This window comes from Fukomys damarensis, unplaced genomic scaffold (assembly GCF_012274545.1).
Source record: "Fukomys damarensis isolate Sample0158 unplaced genomic scaffold, DMR_v1.0_HiC HiC_scaffold_23, whole genome shotgun sequence".
Taxonomy (NCBI): domain Eukaryota; kingdom Metazoa; phylum Chordata; class Mammalia; order Rodentia; family Bathyergidae; genus Fukomys; species Fukomys damarensis.
Genome location: NW_022900935.1, coordinates 7,421,960 through 7,447,668, shown reverse-complemented (window position 1 = coordinate 7,447,668; position 25,709 = coordinate 7,421,960). Strand labels below are relative to the sequence as shown.

Genomic DNA, 25,709 nt, shown 5'->3' with positions numbered 1-25,709 from the left:
GTTTCTCCTGGTGCCACAATCCACAGCATAACTATAGATAAAACTGAACATAACTTGCAGCCCAATAAGAATGCACAGATGTCTTCCCTAGCACCTTGGATCCACCAATCTAGACTCATGTTACAAGTATAATATTTGACTTTTCCTCTCTTAGGGTAATACCTTACCTAAGTTCTTTCAATAGCTAGGATACTGAGTATACAAATAGCAAGGTTGTTTGGTTTGTTTGACTTTACTTCTTGCTAACATTCCTAACCTGAAATCCTTCTGGATGTTTCTTGCAAAAAGAAAGACTGACTCAAAGATCTGTTCCTCAACCAGCCCTTTTTGGTGACTCTATGCTTTTTACAAGACACTTTTCCCTCACCTTTTTACACATGTACAGAAGTTTTATTTTGGCAGAAGATCAAGTGTTATGGTGGTGTGGTTACCTTTTCAGTCTCCTGTTGTAAGGCTGAGCTCACTGCTTCTTCCAACTCCTTCTGGGCCACCCGTGTCTGTTCCTGGAGAGCTTCATATTGCTCCTTAGCTTGATGAAGTTTTTCCTGAAGAGCCGTCAACTCCTGGGGGCTCAGTTTCATCTGGTTCTCTTCCAGGAACACTTCAATGTCTTTGACAACAGTGGTAAATGAAGTGGCATGATTTTGAATGTCGTCCTGTAAATCCTTAACACATGAAAAGAGGGATGGCAGTCTTCAACTTTAGTGTAAGGATGAAATTTCTCAGAGGACATATTTGCACACAGTTCCCAACTAAAATTTATTTAAGGTCTACACCTAAACTAATACAAGACATTTTAAAATAATTAATTTTCTAGGCAACGATTTAGCACAGACAAAAAAGAGATTGCCCATAAATATGTCTGATAGCAGAGTTTTTCATTTTGCAGTGAGTTTTCCACAAAGAGATCATTTATTCTATTTTTTTGAGAAAGGGTCTTGCTATGTAGCCCAGGCTGGCCTCAAACTCATAGAAATCCTCCTGCCTCAGCCTCCTGAGCGCTGGGATTACAAACATGTCCCACTATGCCTGGTGAGATTACTCATTCTATAAAGAAGAGTTGAAGGCATGATTCTAGCAGAGCCAAGGCCTGTTTTTGCTTTGTTTGGTTTGGTTTTTAATAGTGGTCTCCCCCTTGGAGAGAGCTTCACTTTCTAAAGTTTTAGTAAATCATGGTCAATCACGACCCAACAATATTAACCAGAAAATTCCAGAGATAATTCATTAAGTTTTAAATTGTGTGCCGTTCTGAGTAGTGTGTCCCGCACTGGACATGAATCATAACTTTATCCAGGGTATCCATGCTGTATGTGCTACCCACCAGTTAGTCACTTGGTAGCTGCCTCGGTAGCTGCCTGATAACAGTGGTTATATTCTAGGAACCCTTATTTTACATAATAATGGCCCCAAAGTAGCAGAGTAGTGATGTTCATTACAGTATACTGTTATAATTGTTCTACTTTATTACTAATTTTTGGTGTCAATATCTTACTGTGCCTCATTTATAAGTTAAAGTTTATTGTAGTTATATATGTATAGAAAAACAGTATGTCAGTTCACTATCATCTGTGGCTTCAGGCATGCACTGGAGGTACTGGACTCCAGCAGGTAGGCGGACACTACTGTACTCTATTGGTTATCACTTGTTCTCCTTAAAATGGCTACAAAACCACGTGTTATGTTTCACTATCATCTGTGGCTTCAGGCATGCACTGGAGGTACTGGACTCCAGCAGGTAGGCGGACACTACTGTACTCTATTGGTTATCACTTGTTCTCCTTAAAATGGCTACAAAACCCTACATGTTATGAGCCCCCCCCGCCTTTTTTCCCACTTCATTGTTTACTAAGCTTCTTCTTGTTCTTTGAAGCCCAGATGAAATAGCTTTCTTTCCTCTTTTTTTGGCAGGGAGAGAAAGGGGAGGTCCTGGGGATTGAACTCAGGGTCTTCACACCGAGCGACATACTCAGCTCTCTTTTATATTTCATTTTGAGACACAGTCTCACTAGTTGCTAAACTGTTCAGACTGGCCTCAAAAGTGTGATCCTCCTGTCTCAGCCTCCCAGAGTACTGAGATATAGCATTTGCCAACATGCCCTGCTCTCTTTCTGTTCTTGACTATGTGTGCTCAATGCCATTCCCACCTCAAGCCCAAACATAAGAATCTGGTTCTTCTTTCCACTCCTTCATGCACTAACCCCTACATAGCTTTCACTTCTTAGTTGAAGTGACACTTCTTCAAGTTAATCTTTTCTCATGGGCTAGACCAGACTGGGTGTCTCCAGTATGACTTCACAGAACTTTCTAGATACCACAGTTATTAGGTGTTCATTTTTTTGAGAATCTATGTAACTATCTATCTCCCTCACCAGACTCTGAGCTTCACGAAGGCAGAGATGATGTCTGTTTACTATTGCTGCTGGTACAATACAAGCCTTTGTAAAGATTTGTCTTCTGAAGGAATGAAAAACTGAGTAACTCACACTAACCTTCAAGTCACTTTGGTTCTTCTGCAAAGCAGAAAGATCTTGCTGGGAGGCTCTGCCCTGACGGCTCACCAGTGCTCTTTCTGCCTGTCCTACCCAACTGCATAAATCCTCCAGTTTCTGATGACAAGAATTTTGTTGTTTCTGTAGAGTCTATTTAAAATGCAAAAGAGTCAGGAGACAATTAAAAACTTTGAATTTACATATATGTAACGCCCTGAAATGTAAAAGAGGAAGATTATATCTTAAGGATGGAAAAGATGGTGCAAGACCAGAACAGGAAAAGGCACAGAAATCATATTCGGGAGCTCCCCTTATGTGAGTAGTCTGTTGATCTGGGCCTGTGGACTGGATGATAAGGAGGGGCAGTTTTAGGAAAGAATATTCATTATTTAGTTCAGTTCTGGGAGCTCCTTTGCCAGACTGCTATTATTATCTTTGGAAGTGGGAAATAATGAAAACCATGATTATGGTGATAATTGTGGTAAATTAGTGGTTCTAATTAATTCTTTCTCTAGAACCAGATGTTTTGTTGTATGTCACGTCAAAACATGGAAAACTAGAAAAACTGGAGTAGAAAGAAGACCTGAATAATTCATAAGCTAACTGAGCTTAATAATTAAACTGACATTATAAATCAAATGCCTCAAAGGACCCAAAAAGTAGAATGATTATATGCCAGGCATAAAGAGGTTGATTTGGCTATTTTGAGAAGGAAACTGCCCAAGAATAGCCACTGGCTCAGTCCTTTGAGGTGTCTACAATGCTTTCACAGAAAAAGGCAGGTCCCAGGAGAGAGAGGGAATATATTTCTGTGCCTGAGCCTTTCCCCAGATCTCATCTCAGTTGCATGACACTGAAGCACCTAATTGAGCAATTGAGCATGATGTGTTCTCCTGACATCCTTCTAAAACCATTGTCCACCAGTTTCTGCCTTCTGATGGTGTTTTAGTCACCTGCACTTACAAACAGGTGCCCAATTTGGCCCTCTCTCCCCTCTTTAGGATAAATAGAAGGGCTCTGGAAGAGAATTCCCAAGAGCTCTTCAGCTGTAAAACAGGATCTTCATGGGTTAGGATGGGTGCAGACTGAATCTGAAAAAAGCAAAGCAAACAAGTTAACACACAAACATACACATGCATTCAGGGCAAATATAGAGAGAAGCAGAGCATTTCTGAAAATAACAAGGTTAATAAAACAATGTGGAATTAATTTCGTGCTCAAGGGGAATGTTCACATGCAGTTCTAGCACTTGCTGCATGCAGCTCAGAGGTCTACTCTGGATCTGGGCTGGGTCTTCAGGTAACTGAGATCAATCTACTCCATTAAGTATCCAAAGGCTACACCGTGTGATATAAATTACTAAACTGGGACACTGTGTGTGTGAAGGTAATCAAAAGCATTTCGTTAGCATTTTATTTCAATTTCAATTAGTTCAACCATCTGACCAGTAGAAGGGGACATGTGGTACTAACTTAATTTCCTTCAAGTCTGACTAAAAAGTTCCATTATATTTTGCACAATATTTAATAAAGGAGTCCCAGAGACAGATTTGCTTGTGATAATGACAATTCTGACATTATTTTGCTGTGTATGTATAGGTATATGCCAACTTATTGTTCAAACAGCAGAAGAAGCAGAAACATCATTCAGGTATTCTAAGGTTATTATGTTACTATTAATACATTTATGCTAAGTTTGAGTTCATTTTGATGGAAGATTGTAGGATGGTTATTCAAAAAATGTTAAGTCCTGCTTTCCATGACTGAGTAAGTACCAGGAACTACAATGTGAAGAAAGGTCCTAGAAAATAACAATTTAAAAACTCTTAAAAATTACTATCATTCTAATATTTCCTTGTTAGCTGTTTGAAGATTATAAAAAAAAAAAAAATCTTACTGCAAATCATTTGAACAGCTCCAGACCAAAACTGATTTTCAGAACTATTCTTAGCAAGAGTTCAGAGTATCGTGATATTCTTCACAGCCCTTAAGGGTGAAGCAGGAGAAAGTAATAGGAAGAAGGGGCTTGTTACGATTTTCCTTTGAATGTCAAAGACAGTGAGACACAGTGAGGGTACAGCTTCATGAAAATGAAAACACTTACACATACAATCACACATGAACACATATATATTCTCTCACACAAACACAAAACCAAAAACATGGCAAGAAAAACAGCCAGAAAAGCTTCCTCCTGGGGCAGAGCCATAGTGGCCTGAATGATATGAAATTTCAAAACTGATAATGCCAGGCTGTAGGAATCATGATCCTGTACATGGAAGCTGACCAGAAAACCCCAAAACAGGAGACATCCCAAAGACAAAATAAGCCCAGTTGCTGGTTCAGTCTGACCTTAACCTGGGCTTCCCGCTGCATTTGTTGAAGGCAACCATGCAAGGCATCCGTCTGAGCTGCAGTCCAATCCATAAGGTCCTGGAAGGACCTCTGCAATTCATTCAGAAGCCTCAGCATCTGTCGATTCTGCTGAGGGGACAAATCCTGTGCATGCTCAGAGATAAAGAACTGAATATCAAAAGCAAGAGCATCCAACTGAGATTTCCTTTCAGCCATGGGCTGTTTCAAATCCTAAAGTCATGAGGAAAAGGAAAAAAAGAGAAAGAAAACTTATATTTCTCTTTCCATGAAAAAGCTATTGATTCCAATCAAAGAACCAAGAAAATGAGATAACTTTCTTTATTTTTATAACTGGCACTGATGATCCTAGGGTCAAACTAGCATTGAAGTTTCTCTCTTTTGGTCTTTCCAAATTCCTCACAAATATAATTGTTTCCTTTACTAGACCTTGATTTCCAAATGCACTTAAGTTTTCAATTATTTGTGCAAACAGATATGTACTATTGCTAATCATTTTAAGATTCCTTTTAAAAAGTTTTGGAAAGTATAACATGAATTTCAGGTCTGAGTGTATCTCATCTATTGTACTTTCTTAGGTCCAAAAATCTACTTGTATTTGTGCAGCAGTAAATTACTGGTAGGCTAGTACTGAGAAAATACACAACTTGATAATACTTGAAATACACAAATTTGATTTTTAGAGTAAACAATTGCTATTTATACATTCTTAAACTATGAAGGATTAGTCAGGTTTTCTTATAAACCAGTTATTGTTCCCTTAAAGTAGCAAAAACTGTCCAAAGTCATGTTTTTAGACAATTAAAATCATATAATTTCCTCACAAACATTTAATGATCAACTTTTATTAAATAAAATATCTGTAATGCAGTTATTATTATGCAGTAAAAACAGGGTATCTCTGAGCACATAGGTTTATGAAATTTCCACAAAGAAAATAAGATTAGACTGCCATTCTCTTCCTAAAAGAAAATGCATAGAATTTAGAATTGGGGGAGGGCACCAATGAAAAATGCTTTTCTTAATATTAGGAAAAGGGAAAGGACAGAAAAGGAGGAGGGGATAACTCTCATTCCTCCTGACTTTCTAAGAGAGTTTAAGAGTGGAACCTGTAGCTACAGCACAAGGTTGACAAACTAGTGAATATTATCTGATGCAATGTTAAGTACAGCAACAAAAATAACAATGTTACAGAAAAACCCCCTATATTTACTGCATTACTTTTCTCTCATTGACTAATAGGAAGAACCAATTAACTTGGTGCTTAAGAAGAAAGAAAAACCTATCTCTAAATCAGAGGATCAGCAAATTATGGTCTCTTGGCTAAATCTGGCCTACAAAGCCCAAAATATGTATTATGTGGCCCTTTAAACAAAAGTTTGGCAATTTATGCTGTAGGTCATTGAACAAAAACTTTCCTGAAATCAGTGTGTGTGTACGATCAGATTTTGGGCAAAAAGGAACAGGTCCTAGATAATCAGTTACAAAGAGAAGATGAAATTGGTAATAACAGGCCATTCTTGAGACTCTCTCAGAGAGTAGCTGAATTAGGAATAATCATAATCATTAATCATAAGCTCCAAGGAGATGACAACTTTAAAAACTACATACAGCTGAAATAGAAAATCAGACTAAAAGATACTTGTAGATATTAGTTTCCTAGAACAAAAATAAAATTGATACAATTCAAAAGACAAGTAAAACATGCTTGGGAATAGGGAGAAAATTTACTTTATACTGTTGGAGAGAATGAGTCAGGCTGTCGACATCTGTTTCATCGTCACATTCTTTGTTGTTCAGAATAAGACTGGTGTTGCCAACCCAGGCTCTAAGATCTTGAAGTTTGCCTTCTAGCTGTGTGTGCTGATTTAACACCATAGTCTAGGATATAAACAGCAAGTCAGGTTAGAAAACTCTCCAGGCCAGCCCAAGCGTTAAGGGCCTTTATGAATATAAACAAGACACTACCTTTTTTACTTCCACAGTATTCTGGAGATGGAGCAGTCTGGTGCTCCAACTGTTGCTCACAGAGCTGAGAGACTTCTGAAGGTTCTTGGCATCTTTTGCTAGAGCTTTCAACAGCTGAGCAGGGACTTCTTGAGGCTGGCTGACAATAATCGGGTTCACAGACTCCAATTCCTGACTCACCGAGGTGGACAGGTCCTGTAGTTCCCCGTCTAATACCTGAGGAGACAGATGAGAATTACCTTCAAAATCAAGACGAGCAATCTTGCCATCTGGCAATCAGCTGTGCACATACTTTTCTTGCCTCATGTCTACACAGAGATTTAGTACTTAGAAAATGTTTTATGTACATTTATCAGTTTACTTGGTTGTCACAATCACTAATTCATGAGGTTAGCAGGACAGACATTTTTCTGGGTTTACAAAAAGATACCTCAGTACTTAACAAATTTTTTTTTGGCCTGAGTCCACCTAGCTCGAGTAAGGACTTGGATTCAGGTCTTCCAACTTTTGTGCCTCTCTCACAGTGGTATTATTCTTTTCCCCAGGAGGTGCTATGCATAGGCTGATTTTAGTTCTGAAATGGAAAATCATATGGTTTTCCTAGAGAGAAATTAAAATTTATATAATTTAAGCCAGGCACACTGTTGGATGCTTGTAATCCTAGCACTCCAGAAGCTAAGGCAGCAGGATCACTATGAATTTGAGGCCAGCCTGGGCTACACAGTGAGTTCAAAGTCAGCCTGAATTACATAGTGAGGTCCTGTCAAAAAACCAAACCACATCAAAACAAACAAAATTGATACCAACTCAAAGGACAAATAAAATGTGCTTGGGAACAGGTAGAACATTTACCTCACACTGATGGAGAATGCTCTTATATCTGTTCTCTGACAAGTTTTTCTTTCTGAAGAGTTTCTATTTTGTTAGACACTTCTTTTATTTGTTTTAGCCTATCTTTTGCATAAGAAACTTTCTAGATGCTCATGTTTGAAAGTAATGCCCTAAAAAGTTGATGACAAACTACATGCAGACTGCAGTTTTCACTGAGGTAATGGTGGTGGGGCATGAAGTTGGGAAAATGCTCTATCTAGTCCATCTGTGGGGGATTCTACTGATTTGAGCATGGAATCCTCATTTTCAATTATGGCTATGTGCCTATTCTAGAGACACTCTGGATTATTTTCCTCAGAGGATAAACCCATAGTTTTCTGTTGGAGCAGGGCATACACAATCGCTTGGCTATGTGAAATAAACTGGGAAATCTGAGGGTCTAATTACTTCAAGAGCAGACTTTCAACCCATCTCTGCTTTCTAAGGCTACCAGAAACCAAGGCTGTGAGTTCTGCAGTGTAAATTAGATTGTTTCATAGCTTCCTTCACTGCAAGTTTAAGACTGGGCTATCTCATTTGCTTCCTAACTTCTAAAATTTTACTGTTTTTTTCCTCTTTTTGTGAGTTTGTACATTTTAAGAATAAGAGATTAATTTATATATCTAATCTACATATTTATGCCCCGAATGCTTCTTGCTTGAATTATTGCAACAGCTTCCTAATCAATCTGCCTTTTACCTTACATCATTTAATCCAAGGTCATACAGATAACAAATGTCTGACCAAAGTTTATTCAAGTTTGTCCATTATACATCTGGTCTAGTCTGACCAATGCTAGCCCCACAATATCTTTTTTTTTTTTTCTTTTTGGTACTGGGGATTGAACTTAGGACCTTGCACTTGCAAAGCCCATAATGTCTAGTAAGAGTCTCAGACTACCCTGGAATGGAGAATTAGGCAGGTTCTTTTAAGCCTTAGAATCTTCAAGGAAGATGGGGGCTGCTAACTTGAAGCCTGTGGGCCTGGTGGGAGTCTCTGGAATTTACCTTTGCCTGACACATCAGGTCCTGTAATTCTGCCAGGTTAAGTCCCAAAGGTTGAATCTGTTTGGTCCTCATTTCGATGTCCCGTAACAGAGACAGATAGGACACCAGCTTCTCATCATGTTCTAAACAGAGTTGCCGGTTAAACACATTCTGTGGACCCAAAAAGAAAATTATTCAGTTGGCTCATTCTCCTTTAAGTAGGCTATTAAAGTGGGTAGTTTCTTGTTAAACAAACAGAAAGTAGTAATTTTTTTTTTTAATTTTTTGAGACAGGGTCTCACCATGTTGTTGAGACTGACCTGGAACTCACTATGTAGTGCAGGCTGGTCTCGAACTCACAGTGATCCTCCTGCCTCAGCCTCCCGAGTGCTGGGATTACAGGCGTACGCCACCACGCCCGGCAAAAGTAGTAATTTTTTTTTTTAATTTTTTGAGACAGGGTCTCACTGTGTAGTTGGTCTGACCTGGAGCTCACTATGTAGTGCAGGCTGGTCTCGAACTCACAGTGATCCTCCTGCCTCAGCCTCCCGAGTGCTGGGATTACAGGCATACGCCACCACGCCCGGCAAAAGTAGTAATTTTTACTACACATAAGGCAGAGTAAAATGAAATGTTATTCTGTCTAAGTCAATCCAAATTAACAGACAAGCGATTTTACTAATTTCCTTAGAGAATGGAAGCTCATAACTATCAATTGACAAGCATCATTTTAGCAAAAGCTATCCCAATTTTCAATTAGCATCCTCTCAGTATTTCAAATTAGCACCATGTTAGTTTCTAATTTAAAACTCCAGGCTGAGGATATAGCTCAGTGGTAGAGCACTTGCCTAGCAAGCCCTGGGGTCAATCATGAGCACCACAAAAAATACACAAATAAACAAAAAAACCACTACACATTTTAAGAACATATTCAGAATCAATGAATACCCAATTTTCTAACAATTATCTTATAAACACATCACAGTATACGAAGTTATGTTAAAGAATTATCTAGTGATCTACAATGAATACATTCGCATACTTACACATATGCCAACTCTATCCAGTTAAAGAGTTTTAGCATTAAATTAGTTTTATTTTTTAAAAAACACAAACATACTCCTGGGAGACTTACTTGAGTTGGTCTCAAGGGCTCTGGGTTTACACCTCCACTCCTCTTTCCCTTTCCCTCGGGTGCAGCTATGAAAGGAGTTTGTTCGTTGAGCTTTTCCTGTGGTGTCTTCCCATCCATCGTCACTGCAGAGCATGATGTCAGGGGAACTGCCATTTCTTCACTAATCTCCGGAACAGTAAGAGTAATGATGGTGTCCTTTTGCCCTGCACCCTCTTTCTGTGACACGCCTTTGAGTTTCTCTGGAAGGGACACCAAGACTCTGGGACTTTTCTGTGTCACTCTGCCTTCAAGGGACCCTGCTTCTGGACCTGTAATTACAGGGCTTGCCACTTCTAGAAGTTTCTCTCCATTTGTTTCTTGGGTTACTATTTTAGATTTGAGAATTTCACAAAGTTTTGGATTGTCTTTGCTGTCCTGATAATGAAGGTCTTTTCTGTCTGAGGATTCTAGATAACTGACTTCTTTTGGATCTACTCTAGCAACTGTAATTTTTTCTAATTTAAGAGCACTTGTTGAATCAAAAGGTACTACGTGGTCTGACTTTTCTTTACATTCTTTAGATGGGAAAATCAGATCTTTGGTTTCCTTTGTCTCAGAAGTAACATGGGAACCTCGATAAAAGTTGGTCTCTTGACTGGTAGTTCCTTGGGCCATCTTGTCTGCTTTGGAAATTCGTGATGTATTTGTAATTTGAGATTTTCCAACTAATTGCTGGTGGTGCAATCCTTCAGGTCTTGGGGTCACAGAAGGGAATGACTCACTTTGGGCCCTACCAGCAATTTTTTGAGATAAATTTTCTTCTGTTTTAAAAGTCAAACAGAGGCTTACATTTTTTACTTCCTCTTCATTGACTTGTGTAGAGGTGAAGAATTTTAAAGCATCTTGATTTCTTACAGAAATTCCTTCAGGTGTCTCTGGGGAAGAAGGGTCTTCAATTTCACAAATAACAGAGTGCTCCATACCTCTATCAGCTTCTTCCCCTCTTTCGCCTTTGATCATTTCCGTAAAATGACTCTTGATATTGGAGTCATGCTCATCTCTACCAGCAGTTTTCTGAGTCAACTTTTTTTCAGAAAGATGGGCTGGTTTGCATGTGTTGACACTTTTCTCTACAATCACTTCCCTCTTCTCTCTCTTACTTTTCTCCATGGTATTCATTGGCTGCTCACTCAAAAATCTGCCTGGTGTTTTGCAATTAGACTCTTGTACATCTGAAATCATTTCTTCTTTATTCTCTGTTGCTTCTTCAGCAACCAGATGTGAGGTACACTGTTTCATATGAGTGATTATTTCTATTTGTGTCATTACTTTTTCCTGCTCTACACGTGTATTATTTTCCATGTTATTTCTAGCCACTTTGATGAGTTTAAAATCAGAAACTTCTGAGTGAGGATATGGCACTGAAACTTGACTCGAGGATTTCCTATTAAGGTTACTAGGAATTATGACACTCACAGGTCCTGCAGTACCTGGAGAAGCTCTCTCTTTTTCACGATCCCTGCCCTCCAATTCAGAAATCTCTCTGTTCTTTTTTGCCTGCTCTCCTTTGGAAATTTTTCCTGTTAACTTTTCTTGTGCAAATAATCTCTCACTTTCTCCTTTATCACAACTCTTTTCATCAGTCTGGTTACAAGCAATTAACTTCTCCTTTCTTAGCAATTCATCCTTTAATTCACATTCTTCAATTTCATCTTGCTTTTTGGCAAGAGCTACACGATCACCAGACTTCACAGTATCTGTCTGAATCACAGTTGCTATTTCAGGTATGATAAATCCTTTCTCAACAGCTTCCTTTAAAGTCACCCTCTTATCATTATATATGTCAACAATTCCTCCACTTAACACTTGATGAGATGCAATAATTCTGGCCATGTTCTCATCCACCAATTTGTGTTCCAAAGCTGATGCCAATGTCAGTTTTTCTCCTGTGGCTGTATCTATGATACCACCAGTATTTGCCTGAGCTTCCAAGACCTTCAATGTAGATACAAAGTCTACTTTTCCAAGCTGAATTGCTTCAGACAATGGAAGTACTTTGTCACTCATCCCATCTTTAATGTCTGAGAAGGGAATTACTTCCAGGTATCTCTGTCCAGATTCAACATCAATCTTACATTTCTTTACCAATTCTGAGTATGGAACAATTCTGTAATTCTCAGGATCTACAACCCCATGCATCAGTGCTGAAGATAATATTGCTTTATCAGTTAACAGTCCTTGCTTGTTAGCTTCTGCCAAGGTCAATCTCTGGCCAGAAATGAGATCCACAAAGTTTTCACTAAAGATCTGAATGTCTTGTATTTCTTTTTTAAAGTCTGGGGCAACAAGATCTGTTTTTATGGCTTCAGGGAGAGAGAGTGTTTCCCGTGTTTCAGGATGAAAAAACTGATGGAGGTTTATATTCTCAACCTTTTTGAGTTGCTCGGCTAGATCTTCCCCAATCAAGCCGTGTTTACAGGCATTATCGACAGAGAGTCTCATCCCAGATGTATGGTGAATAATACCTCCATCTACCACCTGCTTAGTCAACAAATGAATGGCCTCTGCTTTCTCCAAAAGACCTCTATCAATGGACTGTACAACTGTTAAAGGGGCTTTGCTGTCAGGGTCCACAAGTCCTGTTGTTTCCATTTGTAGACTGATTAATCTCTCCCTAACTGGTTTTTCAGTGAATTTGCCTTTGGAAGCCTTCTCCAGACTTATAAGCCCTGTCTGATCAGTAATGTCTACCAAGCCAAGATTTGAAGCCAAAGTTACTGAAACTCTTTTCCCTCGTTTCAGGTCAACAATTCCACCAGTCACCACCTGCCCCTCTAAAATTTGGCTGGCTGTTTTCTTGTCAAGAAGTCCAATTGCAACTGCATCTTTTACAGAGCACAGTGTATGGGTCCGGGGATCTAAGACACCACTTATAGCTTTGTCTGTCATGAGGACTTTATGTAATAATTTCTCATCCATCAAACCTTCATCAATGACTTCTTCAGTTGTCAAAGACTCACAGGTCTTAGAGTCAAAGAAGCCCCGAAACATATTCATTTTCCCCATAAGTTTCACAGCAGTGTGGCTGGGCACAATGCCTTGGGCTATTGCTTCATTTAGTAAGAGCTTCTGACCTGTTTCTTTATGAACAATACCGCCATCTCGTAGCTGTGCACATAACATATTTAAGGTAGCATCTTCAAGCAATTCTGAAGGATGACTGCTCAACAGGGAAGTTTCACTGTCATTATCTTGTGTCCCTATCTTTTCTAACATCATATTACCATCTGCAACACTTTGTCCTTCTCGGCTTTTTTTATGGTCATCCCTAGCCAGAAGCATTTTATGAGATACCTTCTCTTCATCCAAAGAATGAATATTCATATCATTTTCTGACTTTAATTCTGATGTTAAATCTAGAGATTTCTCTACGTGAAGTTGTGAGTTTTTGCTCTGGGAATTTATAAGAGGTCTTTCAGTTTCACTTGGGGTATATTCAACCTTAAAAGTCTTTGCTTTTTCTTTCTGACTTGTAAGGGAAGTTTTTCTGGGAGCTTGCCATTCTTTCTCTGAGGTTCCAACAGGAAAAAGATCTTTGCAAATCAAGGGCCCTTCTTCAGGGGGTACCACCAGGAGGAGTCCTTTGGGGTCATTTTCTCTGGTAGACATTTCTGTGTGGATTTCCTTTTTAGTATCTGACAATTGCCTTTGTAACTCTGACTTGACTTTATTCGTAACTTTCAAAGCATCGACATTTGCATTAATTACATTTTGTTCTCCTACCAACAGATGCTTTTCAGGATTTTCTACAGAATATTCTATTCCTGTATCAGTCTTTTGGCCTTTTGCTTCAGAGCAGTCTTCCTGATTGCTATGTTCTTCATTCTGAGAAGGGAACTGGAGTTCACACGGCCTCACAGTAACCCTATCACTGAAAGTTTCTGTATTCTTATTCACAGATTCTTGCAATTTTTCAGGAGTGTGTAGCCCTTCATGCCCAATTCCAAACACTACTGGAGGACCTGGGTGATACTCATCTCTGGATGTTAGAGTCTCCATCAATTCTTCATCTAAAAGAAGCAGTCTCTGTCCATTCTGGACATTAATATAGCTGTGAGTCATCAGTTGAAACAACAGCTTCTCACCATGGCTTGCCATGCCCTCAGTCTGGCCTTTGCTACATGGTAGATCTGCTGCTCCAGAAGTAGTGCTCAAGTTGTTTCTATCTGAAGAGTTTGATAATTGCATGTTGGGCATTACATCAGGTATACAAATTGATTTTAAGTTATTGGCGAGATCTTCGTCCAAGATACCGTTTTCTATTGCATTCCTCCAGGTCCAAATCTCTGTGGTTGCTGGTAGAAACAGAGCCTTAACATGCTGTCGATTACTAAGGATATTATGTGCTAGTTCAGTAGACACAATACCTTGCTCTAGGGCATCTGTAATTGGGAGGGTCTCCCCAGAATCAGGCCATAACAATCCCATGAATGACCAGAGGGATTCTAGAATCACAAGGGCAATCTTAGCAGCTACTAGATCATTGCTCACTGCTTCATCTATTGTCATGCGATGTCCAGTGACAGTGTCGATGATGCCTCCTGTCTGCAGCTGCCTTATGAGAATAGCACAGGCCATATCTTGGTCAATCAAATTGTGTCTTACAGCCTCTTCCACTGTAAGTCTATGTCCTGTTCTTGGATCAACTATGCCACCAGCAAAAAGCTGAGCTTCCAACAGCCGGACAGTGACTTGCCTATCTATTAGTCCTTCCTGAACAGCACGGAAAATGCTAACCTTCCGGCCTGACTTCAAGCTCACCATTCCCCCTGCCAACTGCTTGACAGGTAGTAATCTCAATCCTGATTCCTTGTGGATAATACATCTCTGCATCAGGTCCAGCAGACTGATTTTCTCAGCTGTGTTGGGGTCTATCAAATTCTTGGATGATCTCAGGTGAGACTCTATTAACGAATGAAGCCAAGTGGAAATGAGGCCTTGATGAAAAGCCTCCTCCAGGTTAATACAGTCCTCAATTGCCAGGTGAGCTTCTAAGACTTTCAGTCCAATTCTCTCACTGATTATTCTCTTTTCAATTGCTTCCACCACAGAAAGAGGGCCTTTGCTTTCAGTGTGCCTGCTTATTAAGAACAGGGCATCCTGTAGCTCCAGGAGCTGCTGGTACATCTGGGAATTAATGAGGTTTCTGGCTAGGCCCTCCTCCAAAGACAGCGTTTCACTGGTCTCAGGGGCAATGAGGCCAGACATGATAACCTGGGACTCCAGGAGCACAAGGCCTGTATCTTGGTCAATGAGGCCTTTTTGCATGGCTCTGAAGATGGGAAATATCTCCACTGTGCCTAAGTCAATCACTCCAGCAACTGCTCTGCAATCCTAGAGAAAAAATGAAAAAGAAAAAAAGAATCAGAATCAATGGTGAAGCACAACTACAGTAAATAAAATTCTGACCACAAGAAAAATGTAACCTGGGATAAGTCCTAACACATAGGAAATACTCTGTAGCAAGACTGGCAGTGTTAATGTTAAATATTTTTTCTAAACTGCACGGCTAGAAATTCAGAGATTACTTTTGAAACATGATACATAGCATTAAGCACATCTAAATGACAAGCAATACAAAGTAGCAAGCAGTGAAAGTGAGAGGACAGCTACTTCTAAAACTAAGTCACCACAAAGGTTCTTACATACACATACCAGCTCTCAAAAAGTGAGAATTCAACCCCATATAACAACTTCTTAGTGTTGCAACCCAGGAAGAAGATTCTGGAAGTAGCATTTCTCTGCTGACACTACAACAGGATGGGTCCACAGGATGACATGAGAGAATTAAGCAGCCCAACAGCCAAGAAATAGCTAGGCATCCCAGTAAATGGGCCTGTGAACACTACTTAAGCAACTGGCCACTGGGACAGTCACACTCTTGGTGGCCAATGATAGCTTCCCCTAAGAGAATGGCTCTGAGTTAAATTAGTTCTAGGACTTGGAAGTAGCAAGGATGGAACAGAATGGGAATCCTTGCCTCTCGATCCACTAGTAACTTTTCCTCTGGTCCAGAGAAGAGTGAGTAACACAGCCACCATAATAGCTACCACTTATTACTAAGTTTTCTGAGGACTAGCATCTCGTCCATGTAAAACTTCTATGAAAACAATTTTTAAACCTCAGTTTTCAGATAAGGAAATGAGGTATACAATGTTAAATAATTTGATCAAGGTCACAAAATAACAAAAGGTTATTTCCAGAAATAAACCAAAGTGAGACTCTAAATCTTGTGCTTTATACTGTCTTCAGTCCATTGCCAGTTCCAGAGAAGCATACAGAGTCACTTCTCACAAAGGAGTCAGGTCCTAAGATCAATAAATAAAGCAAAGCTTAAACATTCTCAAATTGCCCTAGTAAATTTAAATATTAGAAACAGCTCCTGAAGATTTCCACTTTTTTTGTTGCTGTTATTTTTTGAGGCAGGGTCTCACTATGTAGTTGAGTCTCACCTGGAACTCACTATGTAGCCCAGGCTGGTCTCGAACTCACAGCGATCCTCCTGCCAGCCTCCTGATATTAGAAACAGCTCCTGAAGATTTCCACTTTTTTTGTTGCTGTTATTTTTTGAGGCAGGGTCTCACTATGTAGTTGAGTCTCACCTGGAACTCACTATGTAGCCCAGGCTGGTCTCGAACTCACAGCGATCCTCCTGCCTCAGCCTCCTGAGTGCTGGGTTTACAGGCATGCGCCACCATGCCCAGCTTACAGATTTCCAATTTTGAAGCCTCCTATTACAGAAATATAGTATTTAGAGTTCACGTTCATTATCTTTCTTTTTCCTTTTTTACACTACTGAGGCTCAAATACTAGCAGTGAACTCCACTTCCAGCCTTTTTTTATTTTTTAATTTTGAGATAGGGTCTTGCTAAGTTGCACAAGCAGAACTTGAACTTGTGATTTTCCTACATCGGCCTCCCTCACCAGTTATATGTGCCACTGTACCCAGCTTGTCATTTTCTTTAGATGACTTTGTGTGTTCCTCACTGGTCAGTGTTACTTTCAGATCATTATTTAATGCTTACCCACTCCTCGCAGTTTTGGGATTGAACTCAGGGTCTCATTGTATGCTAAGCAAGCACTCTACACTGAGCTATGTCCCCTGCCTTTATTTAACTCTTAATAACTTATCCATGGAAGAGCTTCGTGAAGTAGTTGCCAATCACTTCCTTGTTTCCTAAATAATGCATTTGATTTCTCAGGGAGAAGTAAGCCCCATGAAAGTACACTTTGCTCATTCAGTATATAGGAACAGAACCTACAGTTCAAAAAACACTAGATAAATAAAATGTAAATGGGTAGAAAGAAAACCCTTAAAATCATTAAGTCATTTCCCCCAAATATTAAAAACATGCACCAAGAATTTCAAGCTTAATGACTTCATACTGTGAGAATGCAAAACAGATAGCAAATGAGGCAATAGTAGATTTGGTTCACTTTCCCACTTCACTGTATGTGCTTAATGGAATAACTGACAATTGACATATGAATGAGGTATCTGAGAAATTCCTTTCAGAAATCCATGTAAAGCCTTTGCAGAAGCAGAAAATATGACAAAGGGAAGGGCGATGGGAAGAGCTTCTAATTTCTTCTGTGGGATCCAAGGAGTCTCAGAAATGCTGATACTCAAAAAAACGCCTGGAGGGTAGCAAAAGAGAAAAGGCCACACTGTTCTTCCTAATGCCCTCATAATTAGAGAATAGGCAGGCAGCACTGAGCTGGGAAATAATTCAGAGAAATCCATTCAGTGCACCCAAATGCAGACATTCTGACCTAAAGAATATTAAAGACAGAGAGAGAGAAGGAAAGAAAACGTAAAAGGCTTCTACTTACCAGAGTTGCAGGGCACGCCTTGGCAGATAAGAGATAGAGCTTTATGGAGCAGCTCAGCCGTATCACACACACAGTGTAAGCTTGGTGTTAGCGTCCAGCATGCGACTGTTTGTTTTTTGCAAAAAAGAACCCCAAACAGGTCGTCCTCTTTTCCCTTTGTGCATTTGTGCTTAAACTCCAAAGGGTTAGTGAAACTTGTAAGCAAGGATGTCAGTTAATCAGAACAATACTTCACATGAAACACACACACAGTACAGGGACACATCATGCTCAATGTAGTGGTGCTCAGCAGCTTGTCTTTCTTTTTTTCTTATCCCCCCCTTCTTTTTAACCTTTCAAAATGAGAACTGGATGTTCTCAGCAAGCACCTGTTAAAACTTTTCATATACTCCCTTATATGGTGAAGCAACAAGCCATTAAAAGTGGGTCACCTTACATAGAGAATGCTATACCAGCACATGCTTTTTGAAATTATACTATCAAATCAGAGCTGGTTTTGTTTTGTAGTTTTTACAGCTCTGGCTGTGTACAAATTTATATCCAAGGGCAAGAGTCATGGCACATTTTGTCTAAACATCATTTTGAGCATTATCTGATTCAAATTTCATGATCATATGAGCTTAAATTTTGACCCTCCCCACACAAATTGGCCATTGCTTCACAACACAGGAAAAAAGCAGGCAAACACACATATATATCCCAAAGACACATGTATATAATATGGTAAGTGTACACATACACACAAATATCCAGAAATTAGGACAACCAACAGCAACTATAGAGACTTTCATATGGTCCAGGACATGAACATGGAGTGGTAACTGGTAAAGATGTCACATGATGGATGACCATGGGTGAGGGGAACCAGTGTTTCAGTCAGCAAAATGAATCTACCAGTTAGTTGTGAAACAGAACATTACCCACTGTTCACTGTATGGAGAGAAGACGTTCACAGCTATTTCTTCCCAACATTCACCTCTTTTGGCTACCAGTTTAGGGTAACAATGTCACAAAGGAGTAATCCTATTGCCCTTTGATCAGATCTAACAGAATTTATGTTCTTGACTGCTTTTTGCCACAAAATGGCAAAAGACTGTAGATCAAGTCTAAAGCCTTTGCCATAAATGCCATCTGGTGTTTTTGACCGACTAACACATCATGGAACCCCAGTGAAGAAACACAGGACAAATGGTTGCTACGGTGAGGTTAAAAAATTAGGTCGTATTGGTCATAGGAAGCTAATGACTGACTTTCAATCAATCAGCACAGCTGCTTTCATACCACTCAAGAGGTACCTTCCCAACACATGGAGACAAAAACTAAAAATACCTTTTGTTCTGTTTGCTGAGCCAACTGGCTCTGGAGCTGCTGAAGCTGGTTTGCTGAGCCATCACAAAGGTCGTGGTAAGTTTTGCTCAGCGTGTTCAATTGCTCAGATATCTGCTCCTTTTCTTTTTCTGAGAGCCTAGAAGATGCAAGTTCTTTAGGAAAAACATTCTCCAAACTCTCCTCTACTGCCTCAAAACTGTTACTTCATACTCTTGTACAGATTAGCAGGCTATTCTTCTGAATTCTCTGATGACATCTCATAGTTTACTGGCTATCTCAAATCAAGTCATGATTCTTAAGTCATGCTAATGCTAGGCCACCCTTGGCTTACAATTCTGCAGCCCCTCCTTCCAAATGACCCCTCTCTACTTCAGTTTTATCCACACACAGCAAACCTGTATCTTGTCATCATTTGACATTTTTCTACTTCATCTCAGACTGCAACTACATGATTATACCTTATCTTCCTATTTTGTATTTATTTCTTCTGTATCTATTCTCATTTTAAAATAGTATAAGCTGATAGTCTAACAAACTTTTAAAATTTTTATTTTCCTGTTACCTATCCAGCTTTACCAAATTTTACTATTTAACTATATTTGATTTTAGATCCCTTTCCAGAAAAAAATAAATTATTGATAAAATTGAAGTCAACTTGGGCCAGGGATTTAGCTTAGTGGTTCTAATGCCTGCCTTGTAAGCACAAGGTCCCAAGTTTGATCCCTGGTACCAAAAAAACAAAAAAAAAAAAAAAATAACCCCGAAAAAAAAAAAAAAAAAAAAAAAAAAAAAAAAAAAAGTCAACTGTATTTGTCACCAAGTCCATTCATTTCTCTGTCTCCCCAGAGTTAATGATCTCTTGAACTGGAGTCAGTCCTACAACTAGCTTTTCTATTCTGTATTGTATGTGAAAATGAACTATGTTCACTATTCTCCAAGCTCTAGATTCTTCCATTTTTTTGGTGTGGTACTGGGGATCAAACTAAGGACCTTGCGCTTGGGAGGCAGGCATGGTGCCACTGAACTAAATCCCCAGCCTCTTCCATTTGTTCTTAACCTATCAGTTCTATTATCTTCAGGTTCTTCTCTTTGGAGTCCAGACCCGCAACCTGGGTCCACCTTCTTAATCATTCCAGTGCCACTGAGCTAAATCCCCTCCTTACTATTATTCTTGCACTGTCCACTCAATATTCTAAGAAAACATCCTAGCACAATCAAATCAAGTTCATGTGGGCTTCAATACTGCTTGACAATCTTCTTGGGAGTTTGCAGCCTATACCTTCTTCCTTTAGCCTCAGCACTCTTTAATTTTCATGATATCTCTCTGCCTATTTCAAAGCGAACACATACACAAGTGGATGCTACTTCACTCAGTGACTGTCTTCATACCTAACAAAATTACCTTATGCACACCTTGCCTAATTAATCCCTCATACTTCAGAGGAAAAGCTGTCTCAATTCCTGATAAAGGTTGCACTTTCTATCCATTCATGAATTTCAACCTCTCCCATCCTCTAGAACCTTTCTTCCATTTGTCCTTAAGACTCAGGCTATAAACGTGTCTCCAATCTTCTTAGAAAACAAAGCTTTTTCGATTATATATTTCACTCTTAATTATTCACCGCATTATCTCTTTCATTTCCTCTGGCCAAACTTTGAAAGAGCAGTCTAACTTCACTATCAGCAATCTCCTCACCTTTCATTTGTTGTGCATCATACTAAACCTGAATTAATTCCCCAACTTTTCGCATGAATCCTGCAAAACTTCCAACTTGCCAAATATAATTGATAGTTTTCAAACTTTGACTTCTGACTACTCCTTCCTCTAGAACTCTCTTGGGTTGTGGGACATCATCACTCAGCATTTCCCTTTCCTTCTCTGAAGCTTCCTGCATACACTAAAAAGCCCTGAAAGCTGATTTTAGGTTAATCTACTCCTTTGGTTTGTACTATGCTGATGACTCAGATCTGTGACATTTTAGACTTCTGCCATTATTTCTAAACTTATATATGAATCTGGCTTTTGGACCCCTTTGGGAAACCACATAAGGTATGGATTAATGTAGTCACCTAAGAAACACTAGGTATTTCTAACCTAATGACTGTATTTTTACACTCAAAATGTCTGATATATAAGGTACCCTCTTCTCCTTCAACCTATGCTTTTCCTGTGTTCCCTATCTTGGTTAGTAGCATCATTATATAACCTAAGCCAGAGGCCTGGGAGAGATATCTGATGATTTTCACGTGTCATCAAACCCACAGATTCACTGTCCTTAATATTTCTTGAATCTTTGTCTCCTCCCCTCCAGCCTTCATCATTTCTTGCCCTCATTATCAAGACAGCCTCTTAATTTGGCTCTCATCTCATAATCTTGCCCCATATCAACTCTTTTTCTGTGTAACTGTTCTAGAAACTCTAACAAAAAAATCCAATCATTTAAAATGTCCCCCTATAGCCAACAAGGTAAAATGTGAACTCCTCAGTATGAGCTCCAAGGTTCTTCACAATCTGGATCTTGCTGCTTTGAATTCTCCAGTCTGAATACTCACCATGACCCTGAGTCCCAAGATGAACAATAGCTTTTATTTAATACTCACTTATGACCATGCTTAGCCAAGAAGATCTGTGAAGTTTTAATGGCCTCAGAAATTTGTTCTTTCTTGTTTGTCAGCTCTTCTGCCAGAACCTATATGGTAGGGATAAATGAAAAACTCAAGAATTAAAAAGTGCAACATTATTTGAAATAGCTTTTTTTGTTTGTTTGTTTTTTTTGGTTTTTTTTGAGACAGGGTCTCACTATGTTGTTGAGACTGACCTGGTACTCACTATGTAGCTCAGGCTGGTCTCGAACTCACAGCGATTTTCCTGCCTCAGCCTCCCGAGTGCTGGGATTACAGGCGTGCGCAACCACGCCCAGCTTGAAATAGTTTTTTTTAAAAAAATCACAGGAAAAGTACAGCTTAGGTCAGGTATTATTATCTATGGCTATGTCTGATATGAAAAAGGCAGAACAACAAAGTTGACTTCAATGTTTCTCTAAGTGCTCAAACTTATTTACTAAGGTAAAAGCTTCTTCTGGAAAGGTCCACACATGACTTGTTATTTCTCTGGTGCATTCCTACATCCACCTGAAGAGTGTGACTGGCCTTTCACTCACCTGCTGTTCCCAAATAGCCTTTTCAATATCTGTGGATTCTTTGGTGTGGGGCGAAGTGATTTTTCCTTGTGTATTCCTTGCCAGGGTAGATACCCAACCCAAAAGTTCTTTAACCTTCTCCACATGCTCTTGTTTTTCCTCTTCTACAACTTTCTACAAAGGGAAATAAAAAATCAGTACTCTGGTCAATGTCTCATTAAATTGGCATGACTTCGGGATTCCTAAAACAGACAAGAAAATTACTACTCTTTACATACAGCATCTTGCATACATTCACAATTCTTAGGCTTATCAGTGAAGAGACTGAGGCTGAAAAAGATTATAAACTAAGCATTAACAAAACAAAATTAAAGTCTTTTAATAGGCAAAGTTAGATGAGGTTAATGTTTTTAATAGCATTTTTATGAGTGGTTAAGTATTTGTAAACATATAGATTTTTATAATTATAAAAGACTACATGCTAATTACAAAAAATGCAATCAATCTGAAATGTATAATATATGTACACCTAATCTTATCCCTAGAAGTTTGATACATATACCTCTAATCTTGTTTCTATACCATACTGTATATTTGTTTTATAGCTTTTTAACTGAAATCATACGGAGTATAATATACTAATACATTATAAATATCTTTCCATGTCAATTCACTTAAATCTATTTCATGCTGGGCATAGTGGTGCATGCCTATAATTCCATCCTTTCGGAGGCTGAGGCAAGAGGACTTCTACGAGTTTGAGGCCAGCCTAGACTGCATAGTGAGACCCTGTCTCAAAACACCCACTCCTAGGCTAGGGATTTAGCTCAGCGGCACCATGCCTGCCTTGCAAGCACAAGGTCCTGATTTTGATCCCCAGTACCAAAAAACAAAACAAAAAACAGCTCCTTCCCCAAATCTATTTCATTATTTTTAACATTATAGCATTCCATAGCATGAAATTTGGAAGTTTCAATATTTTCTTTTAACAAATTATATTTTATTGAAGATCTTTGATCACATTTCTACCACAAAGATATTTATAAATGGAGCTAAATGTAGTGGCGGATGCCTGTAACCCCAGCACTCAGGATTTGGCTGAAGCAGGAGGATTGCAGTAAGTTCAAAACTAGCCTAAGCTACCCAAATATCCTCACCTCTTCGTCCTCCAACCGCCGGAGTGCATCACTGATATATTTAACATGCTGAGTTGTTAAGGTCACCAACGCTGTGTAACGAGTCCTCAAGTCCATGAACTGTAGTTCAAAAGAACAATTAGACAAATTATCAGCCAGGAAAGTAAATTTCAAAAATTAATTTGCATGGAGTCACATGCTCAAAAGGAAGGTGGGCCCTAAATCAAATTGTAAGGCCTCCACAAATGAATCTTTCTTAAAGGAAGACAGAGGCATATTTCCTTTCCCTGCCCTTTCACCTCTTGTGTAATGGCATCTGAAGAGGAAAGCATGCGACGGCGTTTGCCAGGGGACTTCTGCTGTGATTCCACAAAGGCTTTGTACGTCATCAGCTGCAATTCGTAGTCCTGAGAGAGGAAGAGATTTCACTGCATTTAGTTAAGGTGTTATAGCTCACATGTATCCTGCAATGGAACCATGGCACTTCACTGCTGGAAGTACTCTGGTAATCATTCAGACTAGAGATTTAAAAATTTCCTTAAAAGGGGCCAGACAGAAAATATTGGGCCACACTCTACCCTAACTGCAATTTTAAATAAATTCAGCTAAGACAATAGATAAAAGAAAGGATGTGGCTGAGTTGCAATAAAACTCTATTTAAATACACTGAGAAATTGAATTTCGTTTAGTTTTAAGTGTCATATGTATTAATCTTTTGATTTTTTTCCTATCATTTCTCATAGCCAGTGCTCAGTCTAGAGCTAGTCCTTGGGACTTGATAACTTCTGAGTCTACTACAATTTATGGTTCACTTTCATTTCATTCATGGGGAAACTGTAACCTCATATAAATTTCCCTAATTAACTCTGTGGGTGAGTAGCAGATTAAATTAGAATCTCTGTCTTTTAATCCCCCAGTAGATGTTTTTCTCATCTCCTGAGCTACTGTGCCACTTCCATTGCAACCCCGAGTGCTGCTCTAGTCCAGGGCTCTTTCTCTCACAGGACTGGGGTAAGAGCTCCTTCTATTCTCACTGCTTCTTGTCTCACTTTCAATTCACTTTTCATCCTGAAGCCACAATACCTTTTCCAAAACACAAAGGTGACAACATTGTTCCTCTGATTAAGTTTTCAATGACCTAGAGCAAAGCTTCCCAAGCATTAACATGCGTACGAATCATCTGGGGACCTTATTAAAATGTAGAACCTGACTCAGTAGGTCTGAGAGCCTGCACTTCTGACAGTCTCCCAGGTGATCTGACTACAACTCAAAGACAACATTTTAGAGAACAAGCAAAAAAGATAAAGCCGAAATAGCTGAATAAGGCCTTTCATAGGTGAGCCCCAACCTTGCTGGTCATTTTCCACAGCTGCTGCTTCTCATGTACTATAATTCTTCATCTTTTATCATTATTATTACTGTTGTTGTTGCTGTTATTATTATTATTATTATTATTTGGGGCTCGTGTGTGTGTGTGTGTGTGTGTGTGTGTGTGTGCACGTGTGCATGTGCATGTGCGTGTGTGTGTGGTGCTGAGGATGAAGCTCAGGCCCTTGTGCCTGATAGCCAAAGCTATACCACAGGCCATGTGTATCATATATTTTCTAGGTACACCAGAATACTTGCTATTTTCCTTACATAATCATGTGTTTTCATTACTCCTGTGCCTTTGATTACAGAGTTCCTTTGCCTAGAATGTTATGCTCCTGTCATCTACTTAGAAAATTCTACACATAAAAAAATCAAAAAAACCTGGAATGTGTTCCTTAAGGAAATATAAAAAGCACAGTAGTTGTAATAAAATATTAATAATAACATCTGCTGAGTAAATTTGCTGAGTGTATTTTCAGTCTGAGGCACTGTCCTATGTATACTTATCTCATTTAACTTTGACAGTCACTCTACGAGATACTGTTTATAGATACAGCAACAGAAACTCAAGAGGCTAAGTATTTGCACAAAGTCTCAAACCTGGAATATTAGAATTTGAACTCAGTTTTTTTCTTCTGTTATTAACCAAAAAAATGTATGCCTTCATTTGTTGAACTATCACAGGGCTTGTGTTGTTTTGAGTATAACTATATACAGTGAAAAGCAAGTCAGAAAAAAATCTTATTCACCTAGAATTTAAGATTCTAATGAAAAATCACATAAAACATAGATATATAATGATCTTCAGTTGTTTTTCTTTAAAGGTGATGTCAGAGAAAAAGGGGCCAGATTATGTATGGCATTATAAACAATATAAAAATTGAAAAATTACAAGTATGATATGCAATTATCAGACCATTTTAAATAAGGAATGCTGTGACCCAATTTACCATATTTCATCTGTTATAAGGTGTACATTTCCCTCACATTTGTTTCTCTAAAATTTGACTTATCTTATAATCAATGGTATTTTGTATAACT

General features: G+C 39.0%; 1 protein-coding gene across 23 annotated transcripts in view; it reads right to left on the bottom strand.

Moving 5' to 3' along the window:
* The window catches only part of LOC104863465 (microtubule-actin cross-linking factor 1), a 340,469-nt gene that overhangs the window by 124,128 nt on the left and 190,632 nt on the right, over positions 1-25,709 (bottom strand). For 18 of the 23 annotated variants that reach the window (XM_033767735.1, XM_033767743.1, XM_010625879.3 and 15 more), the window contains 12 exons: positions 23,597-23,704; positions 23,319-23,417; positions 22,183-22,335; positions 21,623-21,711; positions 19,022-19,157; positions 9,821-15,193; positions 8,707-8,856; positions 6,830-7,045; positions 6,593-6,742; positions 4,841-5,074; positions 2,490-2,639; positions 432-665 (listed from right to left, as the gene is read on the bottom strand). In XM_033767735.1, coding sequence (XP_033623626.1) covers positions 432-665; positions 2,490-2,639; positions 4,841-5,074; positions 6,593-6,742; positions 6,830-7,045; positions 8,707-8,856; positions 9,821-15,193; positions 19,022-19,157; positions 21,623-21,711; positions 22,183-22,335; positions 23,319-23,417; positions 23,597-23,704 — 7,092 coding nt within the window. The remainder of the gene's footprint in view (positions 1-431; positions 666-2,489; positions 2,640-4,840; positions 5,075-6,592; positions 6,743-6,829; positions 7,046-8,706; positions 8,857-9,820; positions 15,194-19,021; positions 19,158-21,622; positions 21,712-22,182; positions 22,336-23,318; positions 23,418-23,596; positions 23,705-25,709) is intronic. The other 5 variants (XM_033767741.1, XM_010625874.3, XM_010625875.3 and 2 more) reach the window with 1 other exon arrangement.